This window comes from Eucalyptus grandis, chromosome 11 (assembly GCF_016545825.1).
Source record: "Eucalyptus grandis isolate ANBG69807.140 chromosome 11, ASM1654582v1, whole genome shotgun sequence".
Taxonomy (NCBI): Eukaryota; Viridiplantae; Streptophyta; class Magnoliopsida; order Myrtales; family Myrtaceae; genus Eucalyptus; species Eucalyptus grandis.
The window spans coordinates 32,629,355-32,644,616 of NC_052622.1; the positions used below are offsets into that span (position 1 = coordinate 32,629,355).

Sequence of the window (15,262 nt, forward strand, 5' to 3'; positions counted from 1 at the left end):
AGGAAGAGAATATCGATTTGGTTTTTCGTCGTAGGATGTGCAGAAAAGGCTTTTGTCTTCATTGTATACGCTGTTTACTGTCTTGCTGTGACATGTAAATTTGAATCATAGAACTTTCTATTGCCCACGAATTAGAATTATATCTTTGCTCCCTGTTAATTGATGAATTTAGCCAGCCATATCACGCAGAGGACTAAATTTCCGACCCATGTGAGAGCGAACTTCATAGATTCGTGTGCCGTGTCCGAAAATATGAATATTTTTCTGATGCTGGAAAATTTTATTAAGTGTTAGTGTGTGTCGAAAATTTATTGGTAAAGAATGATCGTTGTTAGTAACTAAACAAATTTTTTATGAAATCACTAATTTATTTTTTCTTTTAGTTTGTAAATTATCAATTTTTTTGTACTAACTTATCAACTTTTATCAGCAAAACTTATTAACACTTTGATTTTACTAATTTTTATATGAAACTGCCAATCTAAATCAGAGTGACTTACTAATTCTCATTTGAACTACTTATCATTCTTTTTATTATTTTTTTAGTTTACAAACTTTTCTATCGAGTTATCAAATTTTATTTGCTTGGTTAACAATATGTTTAAGACCAACTCTTTTTGATATTAACAACCTATATTTAGCATGAGTAACCAATTCTTCTTCAATAGATTACGTTAAAACTCCTCCCTTTTGATTTACTTACCGACTTTATTTGGCTTTCTTCAGAGAAAAGTGCCAAAAAAGTCCTAAACTTTTGTTTTTGTGCCGATTTAGTCTTAGACATTTTTTTGGTACTGATTTAGTTCTCTACCTTTTTATGTTGTGCCAATTCATTCATTTCCAGTCAAAATTAGCCGGAATTTGCTGGACTGGACTCCGGCGATTGACGTGGCCCGATCGGCGATTGACGTGGGACTACTTTTAATAATATTTTAATATTTTTGAATTTTTTTCTTATTTTAAATTATTTTTAACATTATTTTTCTTTTTTGTCTTCTCATCTTCTTCCTCCAGCCGGTCGCCGGGCCTCGAAGATCGGCCGAGGCGATGGCATGCGAGGTCGAGGCGACCTCGTCGGCCACCTCGCGAGTGGCCGCGAGGCTCGCCTTCATCGGATTTGGCGAGGGTCGAACCTCGCCCATGGCCGGCGAGAGGCCATCCTCGAGGCCTGGGTGGCGAGCCTCGCCCTCGCCAAATCGGGGAGGGTCGAGCCTGCCCATGACCAATGAGGGCGAGCCTTGCCGCTCGGCTTGAGGAGGCGGTTGGATTCGGTCCTCGAGGTCTTAAGAACCATCGTCGTCCTCCTCTAACACGTCGATGCCCGGCGGCGTGGAGGGGAGCTTTGCGGCGCGCGCCGAGAGTGCCTTCTTGACGATTTTTAGGCTCAGGTCTTCGTTCGCTTCCTCATTGTTGTTGTCGCTGCCGCTAAGCGGCACCGCGGACTTCGGCTCGTGCTCCGCGTCGTCTCCTTCGCTGAGCTTCGCCACCGTCGGCTTCGCTCTCCTCCCCATGCTCACGCGGCTGAGCTAGCGGGAGGCTCGCCCTCGGCGGCCATGGGCGAGGCTCAAATCCATCGCCCGATTCGACAAGGGCGAGCCTCGCCGCCCGGCACGAGGTTGCTCTCGCGGCCATTGGCGAGGTGGCGGCGAGGTCGACCTCGACCTCGACCTCACCGACCGTCGCTCGGTTGGTCACCGAGGTCCGGCGAGTGGCTGGAGGAAGAAGATGAGAAGACAAAAGAAAAAAATTTTAAAAAAATTTTAAATTAATTTTTTTTTAAAAGAAAAAAATTCTAAAATATTAAAATATTATTAAAAATAGTCCCACGTCAGCCGGCCGGCGTCCGTCAGCAAATTCTTGATCGAAAGGACTGAATTGGCACAACGTAAAAAAGGTTTAGGACTAAATCGGCACAAAGACAAAATGTTTAAGACTTTTTGCACGCTTTCTTGTTGCCAACCTTTCTCACTGCTTACAAAGCTTTTACTTGTCTTAGTAATGCCTTAAATTTGCCAACTTTTCCTAAGAAATTACCAACTTTAATGATATACTAATTTTTCTCCAATTAAGTTCCGAACTCGTTTTGGTTCCGCTACTCTCATCCGACAATTTGGCTATGTCGTTGACTTTAACAATTTCTGTTTTTATTTGCACAATGAACGAATTTGGCCAACATTTGGCCGAAAAACTGAATTTACATGCGAATTATATTGTCCTCCCGGACGCCGGAACTAGAAACCAGGCCAAAGCTGCCGACCGACATCACAATTGCTCACTGACCGATTGACAGGAAGGAACCAGAGCAGGTCTTGCCATGTGAGTGGGGTTTTGATCACCGGCCATGATCACAACTATCTCCACCACAGGGCCGCCACTGCCACTTCCTCCGCTGCCGCCGCCACCAGGCTTGGCCATTTGGGCATCGCTGGCTGCCCCGATATCGCGGTTGTTCCTGTTGGAAGAAAGCTTTAGCGATGCCACCGTCACGATCCAGAGAAGCAAGGCCAGGCCGCCGAAGATGAAAATGGAAGTAGAATTCCATCTGGGCAGTGCATCACTGAGCCTCGGAGCTCTATGTTCCATCTTGATTATGCAGCTGGTTCTGAGTGCAATCTCAGTGGATTGCAGATGGATCATCTCCGACCGCTTCTTATATCACGAGGACGGAGTCGATGAGTTTCGTGCAGTTTCGGCAGTGTCTTGGAGATGTCCTTATCTGGGGCCAAGTGCAGATGAAGGAATCTCTAAGTATTGGTGGGACATTCCATAATTCGTTCCCATTCACGATTCTGACTCCTGGCTTATTATAATGACCGATCGATTCTTCTGCTTTGTCATGTTGCAGGAGAGCTGTTGCAAACTTCGCAAGGTACATCGCAGGGAAGTCCAATCGAAATTCGATAGTTCATGCGGCTCCTGGACTATTTTGAAAACAAGATCATGCAATCATTCTTCCACGAAGCACATTTCAGAAGGACAAAAATGAAAAAAAATAAGAAATTATTAAATTGTAGGAATCTTTGTGGAGAATTGTCGAGTCACGTGGACCCGTCAAAGCGACGGTCAAGTTGAGGTAGCATCGCAACGACCACAACCGTGAAAGCGGTTTCGCAAACTGTGTCGTAATTCGTAATCGATTTGGCAAAAAGACGTTATGCACCTGGCAACTTAACTGGTGACTTCGGACTGATATTTCAATGGATTCGATCCTCAACCCCAAGCTTCCGAGGACAGTTCAACAGGATCCTGCCCGTGTCATGACTTAGCAGCTTCCGATGAAAGCAGGGGCCGACCTGACCACGTGTCCTTTAGTCAAATGAAGTTTCCCAGATGCCCGTAACACTAGTCAAAGTCAATCTCTTCGCCTCCAATTAACGGTTTGCTTGCACCGGTCAAACCGAATGCCTCAACTTTCAGCGCACGTTGCCACATCATGATTCATGGTCTATAAAAAGAAGAAGAAACCCATCTGGCTGTTTCTCTGTCTCTCCGTGTGTTTCTCTCTGAGAGGCGCGAAATGGGCTCGTGGATTGATTGGAGTGAGGAGTCATACCCATCGAACAGAGACTTTGCAGCAGTTCCCTTCTTTGCTCTCTTCTTCCCAGCTGCCCGGCTCTTTCTTGATACTTTCATCTTTGAGGTAACTCTTCAGCTGCCTTCGTCAACAGAGAGGGTAGCGAAACTTGAACTTTCTTGATTTTGTGATTCTCTTCGGGTAACTTTTGATCTTGATGGATGCCAGTCTCTCTCTTAAATGAATATGGTGTTCTCACTGTAAGAAAAATTGTGGGTTGCTCGAAACTAACATTCTGAAAAGGCAGATTTGATGTTTGAGTAGTCTCTCATCATGCTGGAGCATTAAATTTGTTTCGTAACTTAAAGCAGTGTCGTTGGTAATGTGCACCGCATTTTTTTCGACATTTTGTTAGTGGCCGCAAAGAATAGCCATCAGAAAGGAATCTTCAAATTAGTTGGAGTACTGCCTCAATTTGGTTTGAAGTCTTTCCCATTATAAATGGGCAAGTTTAAACTTGTACGAGAATTGCAGTGAGTTGAGTTATAAGGAGCACATACCATGGCAATCAGGCCGCGGACTTAAACTTCTCTGAGGATAAGATTAGCTGGTCATCGAAAACAACTTCCTGCTACTTATATCGATTGTTAATATTACTAGGTTATCTCATCGATTCGCACTAATGTGTCTACGAGAAACGAGACTAGACTTCTTACCTGACCTGATCAACCTCTAATCCTATGTAGCTTCTATGCTTCTTGAGTTCATGATGATCTTGTGGTTCTGGCAGAAACTCGCGAGACGGCTGATTTTTAAAGAGAGACATGCCAAGCTGGATTTTCAGGCACGTCATAGGAGGAAAAAGATTAACAAATTCAAAGAGTCGGCATGGAAATGTGTGTACTTTCTTTCTGCAGAGATTTTTGCTCTTTCAGTCTCCTATGATGAGCCTTGGTTCACTAGTACCAAGTACTTCTGGGCTGGCCCTGGGAATCAAGTTTGGCCAGATCAGAAGATCAAGTAAGCCTCATTATTGAGACATGTAGCAAAATATTACCAGACTTGCTTTCGTCTTAACGTTTCTTTTTTCAACTTCTGGTTGGATTTGATATCATTTTTTAAGACTTGTTTGCACTTTTTGAAAGTTGTATGACTCAATTGCACTTTTTTGAGAAGTTTTAAAACTTAATTGTACTATTTAAAAGTTTTAGAATCAATTAACTTTTATGACAAGTTTTAGGAATTCGGTATACTTATCACCCCGCCTTTTTTATCTACTTCATCTTTTGCGTGTTTTTTGCTAGGTTGAAGTTGAAGGGATTGTACATGTATGCCTCTGGATTCTATATATACTCCCTTTTTGCCTTGGTTTTCTGGGAAACAAGGAGATCAGACTTTGTGGTCTCAATGGGACATCATGTGGCTTCTATCCTCCTCCTTGTCTTATCATATATGTTCAGGTGCGCTCCTCAAGTATTTTATTTACCTATGTTCTTCTTATTGATTGAGGTAAATGTAGAAAGCATATTGGCAAGAACCTTGCGCCACGAAATGATATATATACATCCTTTCTGCTTTAGAAAAAGGAACTACAAATGCTCTTAGCTTTGTATTGGAATCTCTTGGTAAAATTTAAACAGATGGTACCAGTCTTCTCTACCTCAATCAGGTCTTCTGCATTTTGCAGGTTTGCTCGTGTTGGTTCAATTATCTTGGCACTCCATGACGCGAGTGATGTCTTCATGGAAGTAGGAAAAATGTCAAAGTACAGTGGCTATGAAAGGATTGCTGGCTGTTCTTTTTTCCTTTTCGTAGTTGCATTTACAGTCCTTCGCATCATCTACTTTCCTTTTTGGATCCTTAGGAGTACTAGGTAAGTGCACCTGGCTAAATGAAAAGCTCTTTGATATAATTTTTTTAGCTCTTTGGTATGTCCACTCTTTTGACACTCGGTTAACCAAATTTGCACATGGTTCCTTGAATTTATCAATAGCACACTGTTAAAGTCTCACTTGTCTTAGATACCTCCTTTGCAATTTTTATTTTTCCCCATGGTCACAAGGCCAGAACATGACTCGCTAGTAGGTCTCTGCACTGTGCTTCTTGAGCTTTCTGATCAGGTTTTGAAAACTATAGTGAAAATAAGTATTATCTTTTCCCTAGATTAATCTGATGTGGAAGAGCTTTACACTTAGTGAAAGGGTAAAGTCAATTGAATGAGCACAGTTCATTGCAAATTTCTGTCTTCGGAAGAAAAGCTCTTATGTCTATTGGAATTTTGAGGAGCATTAGTCAAAATTTATTGTGGATACTGTCTGGACAACAATGCCAATCGCTCAACTTAGCATTTTCTGCTAACTTAGTTCTTGATGTGCCACTCATAGACGAAAAGGGACTCCTGTAACAAAAAACAAAAAATAGTGGCAGGCATGCACTGCACTTTCTACAAGGAAAGCTTGAGTTATTATATCATCTTATTTACAGTTTCAATCCATCGAATTATATAATTTCAATTGCTCATCTTTAATTAAATGAGAAGTTTTCAACTATTGAGACGTGACAGGTCTTTTCAATTGCAGATTTGATGCTCTTTTCATGTTTACTGGAATTTTTTCTGGAATAAGATGATTAGCCTATGCACTAATGCAGTGCTTATTTTCACTTACAAACACGTCAAGAAATAATCTGAATGGGTTAGATATGTGCTCAGTTTTGGTACCTTCAGAGTTTAGATTGGTTCTACTACTTTCCCACTTGAAGATTAAAAAGATAATTATATTTTGGTGATTGCTGGAGGAGACAGAGCGTCAAGTTTCTGCCGATGAGATGGAGACTCATTGGTCTCGATTTCTTAAACATCCAGATGTCATTAGCTGAATTACTTTAAAAGGGGACACTTTCTATCAACTTTGTCTCTGTTGCCTTCCACTTCTGCATGCTTTCCTGAGGAATTTGATAATCTTTGTTCCGTTCCTTGAATAAATTGGGGAATGACATAATTTTTCTTGAATCTTTTTCTGGCAGTTATGAAATTCTTCCGACTTTGGACAAGGACCCGCAAGTTGGCGGACCTTTTTATTACTATGTGTTCAATACTCTTCTGTTCTGCTTGCTTGTTCTGCATTTATATTGGTGGTGGTTGCTGTGTGGGATGCTGGTGAACCAGGTTCGTGCTGGAGGCCAGATAAGTGAAGATATTCGATCTGGTAAGGAGCATCTGAGCAATAAAGTTTTCTTCATAGGTTTCATAAGCATCACTAAAAGATGTGCATTATACAAACACTCGGACATCAATGTTAAGACAAAAGAAAGATAAAGGTGTACGTGGAAGTAAATTAGAATGTTAGATGAACCATGTGCAGAATCCTCATTCAAGTTTGGCCATAAAGTATCTCCATATCTACTGAAGACGAGCTTAAATAAAACCAGGAAGGTTACTAGCCTTTTAGTCACAAGGAAGAGGTACAAATCTGCACAAGTCACCCTTTACCTGCTGCATGATTGGATATCACAGAGCTCCAATTTGCTCCTTTATTTGCTAATGTAACCTGCAACATGTGTTTCAAACTACTTACCAAAAAAAAAAAAAACGTGTTTCAAACTTTCAGTTCTGGGCTCCGTAGTCAAAGCATATATTTGGATAACGAGAGAGAATAGGAGACTGGATAAATATGTGAATTAACTGGTCTTGCTCAGGCTTTTTGTTCCCTATAAACTGATATTATTCAGCTTAGCTCCGAGAATATATGACTACCAAGTCAGATATTTTTACAGCGGAAATTTTCCAACATTCTGCTGCTAAGATTACATAAATGCAGGATTCACTGCAGTCGTCCAGCCAACTCAATTGAATAGAATTTATAGACCAGAAAGGCACATGCTTGTCAATGTTAAGACACTTATATTAATACTCCCAAGTACCCCTGCTAAATTTTGTAGCTGTTAATAATAGTTATGGATGAGACAGAAGAAGGAATAAGCTGTAAAACCACCTTCAGAAACTGGATGTCAACCCAATCTCTACTTCCTTCATTTTGTACAAGCAAATATATAGTAAAGTGGGCTTCATCATAATTTAAGATAAATTTTGGTTCTTGGTTCTTCTTCTTCTGAATATACAATAATCAACAATGTTTTCCAGTTGACTCATGTTATTTCTTTACTTAATCCAGATTCAGAAGGGGATGATGACCACAGAGATTGATGAAGAACCAGAGTTACATGTATTAGGTGCTTGGAACTCGTGATTTTTGGCATTCTTCTATGCTTAAATAGAACAGCTCCCTTTAGCTGGGGTGCATTGTTTGTGTTGAAATACCTCAACCAAGTCATGTCAAGATCTCACTATCTATCGGTCTCATTCCTTTCACTATTTGTTTCGTGGGTAGGACTTGCTTATAGTACGTGCCATGATACTCAGGCCCCAGGTTGGGGAGACCCTATGACCTCCATGAAATAAGTTAGTGAGGCCACGATAGACATGATTGATACACGAGTTCGAGAATGAACATGTCCTTTTGCGACACTTCTTTGTCAGTACACACATTGATTCTAGGAAAAAGCTGACAGACACGAGTTTCATCAGAAGTGTGGCCCTGAACTTTTGATGTTGTTGACTCCCATATCTTCCACTTCTAGTCCCTGCAATTAAGACATCCTTTATGTTAGTCAAGACACAAGCTTCAAGCAACCACTAAGATAAGACTTCGTCATGGCTATCAAGATTCAAACTCATCTAAACCTGGACGATTGTACGTGCAGGTCAATCGGACTCTATTTGATTGATCGTCACCTTCAGTATTTTCCCCTTAATTCCTCCCTATTCCTCCCCTGCTTTCCATTACACTACCTGCCAAATTGTGGCCGAGCAAATATTGCCGTGTGATTTTGTCACTGCACGTTTTCTTATGTGCTATTTTCAGCGGGCACGCCTTCATCTGTCCGACGGAGCAAGAGAGTAGAGAGATCATGGGGTCAGAAATCCTCCGGGGAGAATATATTTTTTCCGGGTTTCGGCTTTCTTGGCAACATCTCGATAGTGGTGCGCTTCACCCATTGATTCGGGTGGCTCGAGTTGCAACGGGGGTGACAAATAAGCAAACGACGAGTGTAGTGCCTTTTGAGAGTTGGAGAAAAGTGAGAGCGCCCCAGCCAATGGCGAGGCCGGAACAGATACTTAAAGCGAAAAGAGCAAGGCCAAAGTATCAACTCAAAAGAGCCAAAAGGCACGAAGATACTCCCCTCCTGCCCACTTCCTGCTTGTGGTTCAGCTTAGCTCCACTACATGGGTGAATATCTTTTCTGCCAGAAAAGTGAAATAAAGTGCATTCATCTATCCAAAGTTCACTTGTGATCGCAGCCCATGACCTCATATAGGTCATTGTAAGAGTTTTATTCTTTCCTTACCCATTCATATATCATATTGTCTGTAGATATCACTTCAGGTATGGAAGCCAAATAATTAATGCATAAATGACATCTTGTGTTTCACACACTAACTGGTTTTTTCCATAGAGTTCACAAAATATCCATCCCTGCAGGAAGAGCTTTGAATCAAGATGAGATTATTCATGTTTTCAGCAGAATAAATAGACTAGGAATATACAAAATTGCAATACATTATACCCAAAAAACTAGCCTTATGCTTACTGGCTTGTAAAAGGTTCTAAAACGTGAAAGAAAAATCATGGTCCTCGCAGTGCCATCATATGAGCCAAAGTAGCATCATGTTAAAGATTCTCGCAGAAAAAGAAAAACATCCTCAACTTATACCTTGCTAAGAGTGCTTCACTGCAAAATAGCCTGCGAACAAGCCAATAGCAACCGAGATACAGATGCCTCCACCGCACCAAGTGCAACGAAGGACTATCTAGTACTCTTGCCAGAAAATTTACGGCATAGCTCAACCATTTTTTACGCAGCATCCAAGGGGATTGGTGTTAGAGCTTTCTCTGCATCTCTTTCAATCTAGGAAATATTTGTTTCTCCTTTAACATCTTGTAGCGTGAAAAGCGTAGTTGACTTTTGTTAAAGTTGAATAATGCATCTAGATTCCTTGCTACTTGTCAAAATTACTCTCCTAACAAGTTGTCAGCACTACGTCTCACCTTCTATTAAGCTTCCTTCCTTTATTTGTTTAGTAATGCTTCATTGCTCGAGTCAGAAAATTGCCAATTCAGAAGACCAAAAGAGATGGCGGAGACCCAGTGACCTTGTTTGTTTTAGTTATGATCACAAAAAAGGGAAGCTGATAGCAAATCGCAAAATAGCTTAAGGATTAATCAAATCCAAAACTTACACATGATTTTATTAATCCAAATAGTTCGCACGTGAGGATTACAATAACCGCCATGAGATGGTATAGACAATAATTGTTTCTCTTACTAGCTCAAGCAGATCTAAATCTATTTAACAAAACTTAATACACGAAACGAAGCCATAACCATAGTCTTCCATTGAGAACATCTGATCTACTTTGAGTTCCGCAGCTGATCTCCTAGCAAACCTGCCTTTGACTCGAGGACGACTGTCAGCGTAGGTCTTTCTCAAGGCATATCTTATTTTCTTATCGAACTTCCTCGCCTTCCTTTTCTCTTTGTATCTCAAAACCTTGGCCTCCCTATTTATAGCAGGATTCTGAAAAGGCCTTAAGAGTGGAGGGTTTGAGAACATTCCTGTCGTCCCAATTGGAATCCTGGCAAATGAATTTGAGATCTCGTTCATTGTTTGTAGCCTTGATATGCTGGCATGGAAAAATGAATGAGAAACCTGATCACAAAGTAAAAGAAAAGGTGTTATGACAGATGACGATTGACTGATCACAGGACTCAATCTAGTTGAAGGTATGTCAAGGCTAGTCTTTACAAACAGTAAAGAACGAAAGGCTAAAAGCCCAAGATTCTGCTGACTTATGCAACATAATTTTAAGAATAAGCTTCCGAAAGAAGTGGTTCGAGCATTTCTTTTCCGGATATTAAGGTTTTTGTATGGTGCGAGAAGATGCATAAATGCAAACTAATCAAGAAAATTCAATAGTAAAAGGAGAAATTTTTTTGCAGATGAAGCTCCACCAAGGTTATGGTAGCCAAACAACAATATAAGGATTTAGTTAATGCAAAATAACAAAAAAGAAAGATGTATAAAGAAAACTTTCTGCTTGCTGCTTCTAAAGTCTAGACTCATACAAAAGGTTTTTTTTTGGGGGAGGAGATACTACCAGGATATACGGTACAGAAGTTACTCCAGAGGAGGAAAGTCTGAATTCCAGATTCATTATCAAGAAAACCATGTTGAAACAATTACACTAAACAATCAGAAAGGCTTGTGAACTGGCAAGTTAGTGTGAATATCCACAAATTCCACCCATGGTTTGCGTTATATATTTAAAATGACCAAACGTGTCTTACAGTATGGTTGCTTGAAGGGTTGCTAACGAAAGCATCTTTTGCTATTCCGTTCTTGTTGTCCCAGCAGACATTCTGTTGGGCTGTGGAATCCATCAACTGAACCGGCACGACGCCATCACTGGTGCTTTGCCCCTTGTCAATTCTAGTTTCCAGTGGATTGCACTTGTCCAGGGCTTGATGCTCGGTGCATGAACCATACTCTATAAGATCCAAATACTCATCAGCCTCCCCACCATAGAGTAACTCATCACTAGTTTGGTTGCCTTTTCTACTAGGTGGATCAAGCAACAACCAGGAATTGATTTCATCTTCTTCTATGCACTCATGAGCCTTCGGTCCTTCGGTCTCGGCGTTTTGATCCGGGTGGAGCTGGGAGGTCCGTAAAGGGAGCTGGACAATGGAGTCACTGGGACTCGTGTGTGCCGGCAAGCTAACATATTGGCTGAGTGTATCTCAATGTCACAGTTGGCACACAAAACAGCCGCATCAGCCTCACAGGCGAAGCTAGCTGGGGCGTTTTCACAAGAATTGCAAATCCAAAAGCGCTCATGTTGAGCATCACTAATATTGCCTTCATGGGCTATCTGATCACACCCAGTACAGAGAAAAGCCGAGTGGCTCTGGCAGAAGAAAACACAGGAGGCCGCCTTGCACATGTTGCAGAGTCGCGGGTAACCGTGTGTACTAGGACTCACATTCATCAGTTCTTTGTGCAAAAGGGTACTTGCCATAAAGAGTGAAGTGTGAAGTGAGGATGGAAGTGGGTACTGAGAGGTTGGGGGAGCATGTGATCTTATGGTCCGCTGAGATTCTATCTTGACACGCTTTCTTGTCTTTTTGGAATGTTTCAGTACGAGAAAGTGAAGGATCTACTTTTTTCTCGCCAATCTGTGCTGAACCGTAGAGCATAGTGATAACCTGCCATTAAATTGCTTGATTGAAGTCAGTGTTCACTGCTGTTCAAAAAAAAAAAAAAAAAAAGTCAGTGTTCACTGATTTAAAAGTGAAAAGGGAAGTTGACGCGTGGCTGCTTATATCTTCATGAGGAAAAGAAGTCGCGCATAAAACTGAAAAGGACAAAGTGACATGAACTAATGATGTAAACATTCACACTCATCGAAAGTGCGGGAACTAAGTGAGACACAAAATGAAGTGCCATAACATGATAGTCACCTCTTGAATCCGTGTGAGATAAAGTGCTGCGTCGTGGCCGCTGAGTTTTGGCCCACGTTTATTCGAGTGAGATCATAAACATTATGCTTGTAGCTATAAAGGCCCTTCGCTTTTGTCAACTGGGTTGAGGCATACTTCGTAGATTCTTCTCTTTTCCTTTCTGGGGTTGGTCCCTCATCTCCTCATTCGGTAAGCATCAGCGATTCTGGGCCATACATTACTGCTCACACAACACATGGCAACTCTAAATTCAATCTCGAACCCGTGGTTTCAGCTGCAGTTTATAACCTGATGAAACCAAAAGCAACAATTCGATCTCAATTAACTGAACTTACCAACTTTGCTTTGCCTGGGGTTCTAATCATATGAAGCAACTCTTGCTAAAGAAGCATGAGAATATTTATGGTTAATGTTGTGTCGTGTAGACCTTTTGGGTGCACTTCTCTTTAAGGGTGAGTAGGGTTCTAGGATAAAGCTTGGAATCGGAGAATTGGACTTGTGAAAACCTGTCTGGTCTTAGGTTCTAAGTATGCAAGGTAACTTTCGAATTTAAAAATTGAAAAACTTGTCTAACAAGTAAGTTGTAGGTTATAGGCAGATGGAACTTAGAACTTGGATAGAAAATCTTGTTTGACAAGTAAGTTGTAGGTTATAGACATATGGAACCTGGAACTTGGAATAAGTATCAAGTTTGTGTTCTTCATATTTTGATACGATCATGCGTTATTCTACAGCATCCAATGTTGAATGTATAATTTATAACCACTAATTTTTTATTTTTTATTTTTAACTAGAATCATTAGTTTTCGCTTTCATTTTATGATTGAGATTTTATTTTGTTAATATTTCATACTTTTCATATGTCTAAATACAAGTTGTGCTTAGCAAATATTGATCATTATAGGTGATGATTCATTGTAACCGTTCGATTAATAATACATTACAAACTTAAGTAGACTTTGAAATCGATCTTAGAACTTGTGACATGATACGTTCCAAATTCTAGAATATGTAGAGTAAGTTTCAAATTTCAAGAAATGAAAAATCTGTTCCAATGGATGGATTCTCAGTTCCAAGTGAAATATGTATGGAATCTGGGATCACTCACCCCTACTTTTCTTCTCGAGCTATAACTTTGGTTCATAAGATATCGCTACACTATTGCTGCTAGGGCGCTAGTAAGGAATTTCAGAGCCGTTTTGCCAAGAAAAAAGTACCTGAAAATCATTCCCCATTTAGATTACTCAATTATGTGCATTAAAAGTTCCATCCGAAAGTATCAAATTATAACGATCAGGTAATGATCTCATTCCAAAAACTTCCCCAAGTTGAGCACCAGGCTTCCTCACAAAAATGAGGACAAAGAGAGATTTCCAAATACTAGGAAGTAATGCAGAAAGTCAGCAACATCAGAAGTACACCACACTAAGGCAGTTCAAACTGAAACCTTCATTTGAATTCCAGAAAACCTACATTCGAAGAGTCTTCCATCCTCATCGCCAGTCTAAACGCAAAAATGATTGTCATAACGACCAGGTAGTGGAAATACAAGCAATTGACCACGCCCTGTTTACATCCATTTTGCCACTGTGTGGCTGTGTTACAACACCACTGTTTACATCCAACCAAAGAGTATGAACTCAAAAAAAAAAAAAAAAAAAAAAAAAGGGGGTGGAGTTGTTACTGCATTTCTTCTTGATGTTCAGAACAAGGAGGAAGTCAGCTCGGAAATATCATTGACAACTTGATCATACTCTGCTTTCAGTTTGTCCTGTTTCTCGGCACTTAAGTCACCCTTTGTTGGCTTTGTTAGCACCAGAACACAGCATGTAGGCCTCTTGGTGGCACCTGCATTCGCTAGATCCTGAAGAACACAGATAAATGGGCAATTTTAGTTAAAGGATGAAGAACATGGACATAGGGAAGAGAGAGAGAGAAGTTCAACTTTCATTCCAGCACAACATGGACTTAAACAGAAGGCAATCGGCTTACTTCTTTCGATGGAACATAGATGTAGGGAATGTCGGACTCTTCGCACAGAATAGGGACATGAGTGATGACATCGATAGGAGATATGTTCCCAGCAATGACGCATACTCTGCAGAGAGAGAAATTCATGAAAAATCAACCCATTTCGAATATCTGGGCTCAACAACAACCCAAACATTCCCCAGCCAACGCTGTGCAGAACAAAAGACGTGGCTCCAAGCAACAACAGAGATTTCATTCGACCTTGCAGCGACTGGCATTTGTGCTCAAATTAGAGAAAAAAGGATAAATTCGTACCCTTTGTGACCGCGCCGGATGCTCTTAACAACCTCCTTCACGCCTCTTTTCAAGCATTTGTCTTCAGCAGCTGCCAATCAAGAAGAACCACAAGGACATGCCAATAGTCAGCCCAAAGAAATTTCAAACGAACCACAAACACGCAGCACACCCATGTAAGCCCACCCCGCCCCCTCGCGCATGCCATTCGCAGTGAACATCCGGCTCATCGACAAAGAGAACCGGCATTTCGATACACCCAGTTCCTGCTAAAGTTTCATCGAATAGGTTTCATAAAGACCCAATACCGTCAGTCACTGTATATCCGACGAATCACGTACCCAGAACTCATCATCAACTCGCCAACCAACGGAAAGGAGAAAGGGAGCAAGACCGCATGTCAACGTGAGTTTCCGCGAACGCCTCGTGACCGAACGCATGTTAACACGAGACGACGAGTAAGGGTTTGATGGGGCATTACCTCTGCGGACGAGCTTGAGGGCGCGCTTGCCGAGCTTCTTGCCGGCGAGGGGCTTAGCGATGGGGGCGAGCGCCTGCATCTTCTTCTTCTCCTTCTGCGATCTCTCGGCTTCGCTGTCGCTTCCCATCTCTCTCTCTCTCTCTCTCTCTCGCGGCAACACCTCGCGCAGCCTCGGACAAATGGTCGGCCGGGAACTCCAGGGGTTGCTCTCTTCCTTCCTGTTGAGTCCGCGCACAACTAGGGTTTTAGCCTGGACTAAGGTTTTATCTTTTTCCCTTTTTGGTCGGGAACGGAAAATTAATCAGAATCTTCTTGGGCTAACCTCGCAAAGCCTCTCTATTATGTTAGTTATGATTCTATATTTTTTTGATTAGTTTAATAGCATTATGTTGTTTTGAATTCAATAATGAACAAATATTTTAT

At 41.3% G+C, this 15,262-nt stretch overlaps 3 protein-coding genes across 4 annotated transcripts; 1 reads left to right on the top strand and 2 right to left on the bottom strand.

Annotated features, from left to right (window-relative positions):
- The first annotated feature begins 3,459 nt into the window (after positions 1-3,459).
- On the top strand, positions 3,460-7,886 carry LOC104426085 (ASC1-like protein). Of its 2 annotated transcripts, none has more exons than XM_039304432.1 (6): positions 3,460-3,640; positions 4,305-4,534; positions 4,819-4,974; positions 5,202-5,279; positions 6,539-6,720; positions 7,687-7,886. In XM_039304432.1, exons 1-6 carry the CDS (start codon positions 3,518-3,520, stop codon positions 7,716-7,718), a joined length of 801 nt encoding a protein of 266 aa, XP_039160366.1. In that variant the 5' UTR covers positions 3,460-3,517; the 3' UTR covers positions 7,719-7,886. The 2 variants fall into 2 exon arrangements, with proteins under 2 accessions (XP_039160366.1, XP_010037325.1); XM_010039023.3 differs by having other exon boundaries at positions 3,461-3,640; positions 5,202-5,387.
- A 1,900-nt stretch (positions 7,887-9,786) lies between these two features.
- On the bottom strand, positions 9,787-11,668 carry LOC104427772 (zinc finger protein HD1). The gene is made up of 2 exons (XM_010040812.3): positions 10,921-11,668; positions 9,787-10,282 (listed from the first exon to the last, which is right to left on the bottom strand). Exons 1-2 carry the CDS (start codon positions 11,011-11,013, stop codon positions 9,923-9,925), a joined length of 453 nt encoding a protein of 150 aa, XP_010039114.3. The 5' UTR covers positions 11,014-11,668; the 3' UTR covers positions 9,787-9,922.
- Positions 11,669-13,509: 1,841 nt separating this feature from the next.
- Positions 13,510-15,088, bottom strand: LOC104426086 (H/ACA ribonucleoprotein complex subunit 2-like protein). Its single transcript, XM_010039024.3, has 4 exons — positions 14,840-15,088; positions 14,380-14,449; positions 14,086-14,191; positions 13,510-13,957 (listed from the first exon to the last, which is right to left on the bottom strand). Exons 1-4 carry the CDS (start codon positions 14,964-14,966, stop codon positions 13,796-13,798), a joined length of 465 nt encoding a protein of 154 aa, XP_010037326.1. The 5' UTR covers positions 14,967-15,088; the 3' UTR covers positions 13,510-13,795.
- Positions 15,089-15,262: the final 174 nt, after the last annotated feature.

Coding starts and splice junctions, on each gene's coding strand:
- LOC104427772 (XM_010040812.3), bottom strand. CDS start 11,013: ATGGATTCCACAGCCCAACAGAATGTCTGCTGGGACAACAAGAACGGA. Junction 10,283..10,920: donor ACCCTTCAAGCAACCATACT/GTAAGACACGTT, acceptor CTTTGTGATCAG/GTTTCTCATTCATTTTTCCA.
- LOC104426085 (XM_010039023.3), top strand. CDS start 3,518: ATGGGCTCGTGGATTGATTGGAGTGAGGAGTCATACCCATCGAACAGA. Junction 3,641..4,304: donor TTGATACTTTCATCTTTGAG/GTAACTCTTCAG, acceptor TGGTTCTGGCAG/AAACTCGCGAGACGGCTGAT. Junction 6,721..7,686: donor AAGTGAAGATATTCGATCTG/GTAAGGAGCATC, acceptor TACTTAATCCAG/ATTCAGAAGGGGATGATGAC.
- LOC104426086 (XM_010039024.3), bottom strand. CDS start 14,966: ATGGGAAGCGACAGCGAAGCCGAGAGATCGCAGAAGGAGAAGAAGAAG. Junction 14,450..14,839: donor CCTCAAGCTCGTCCGCAGAG/GTAATGCCCCAT, acceptor CTTGATTGGCAG/CTGCTGAAGACAAATGCTTG. Junction 14,192..14,379: donor ATCCGGCGCGGTCACAAAGG/GTACGAATTTAT, acceptor CTCTCTCTGCAG/AGTATGCGTCATTGCTGGGA.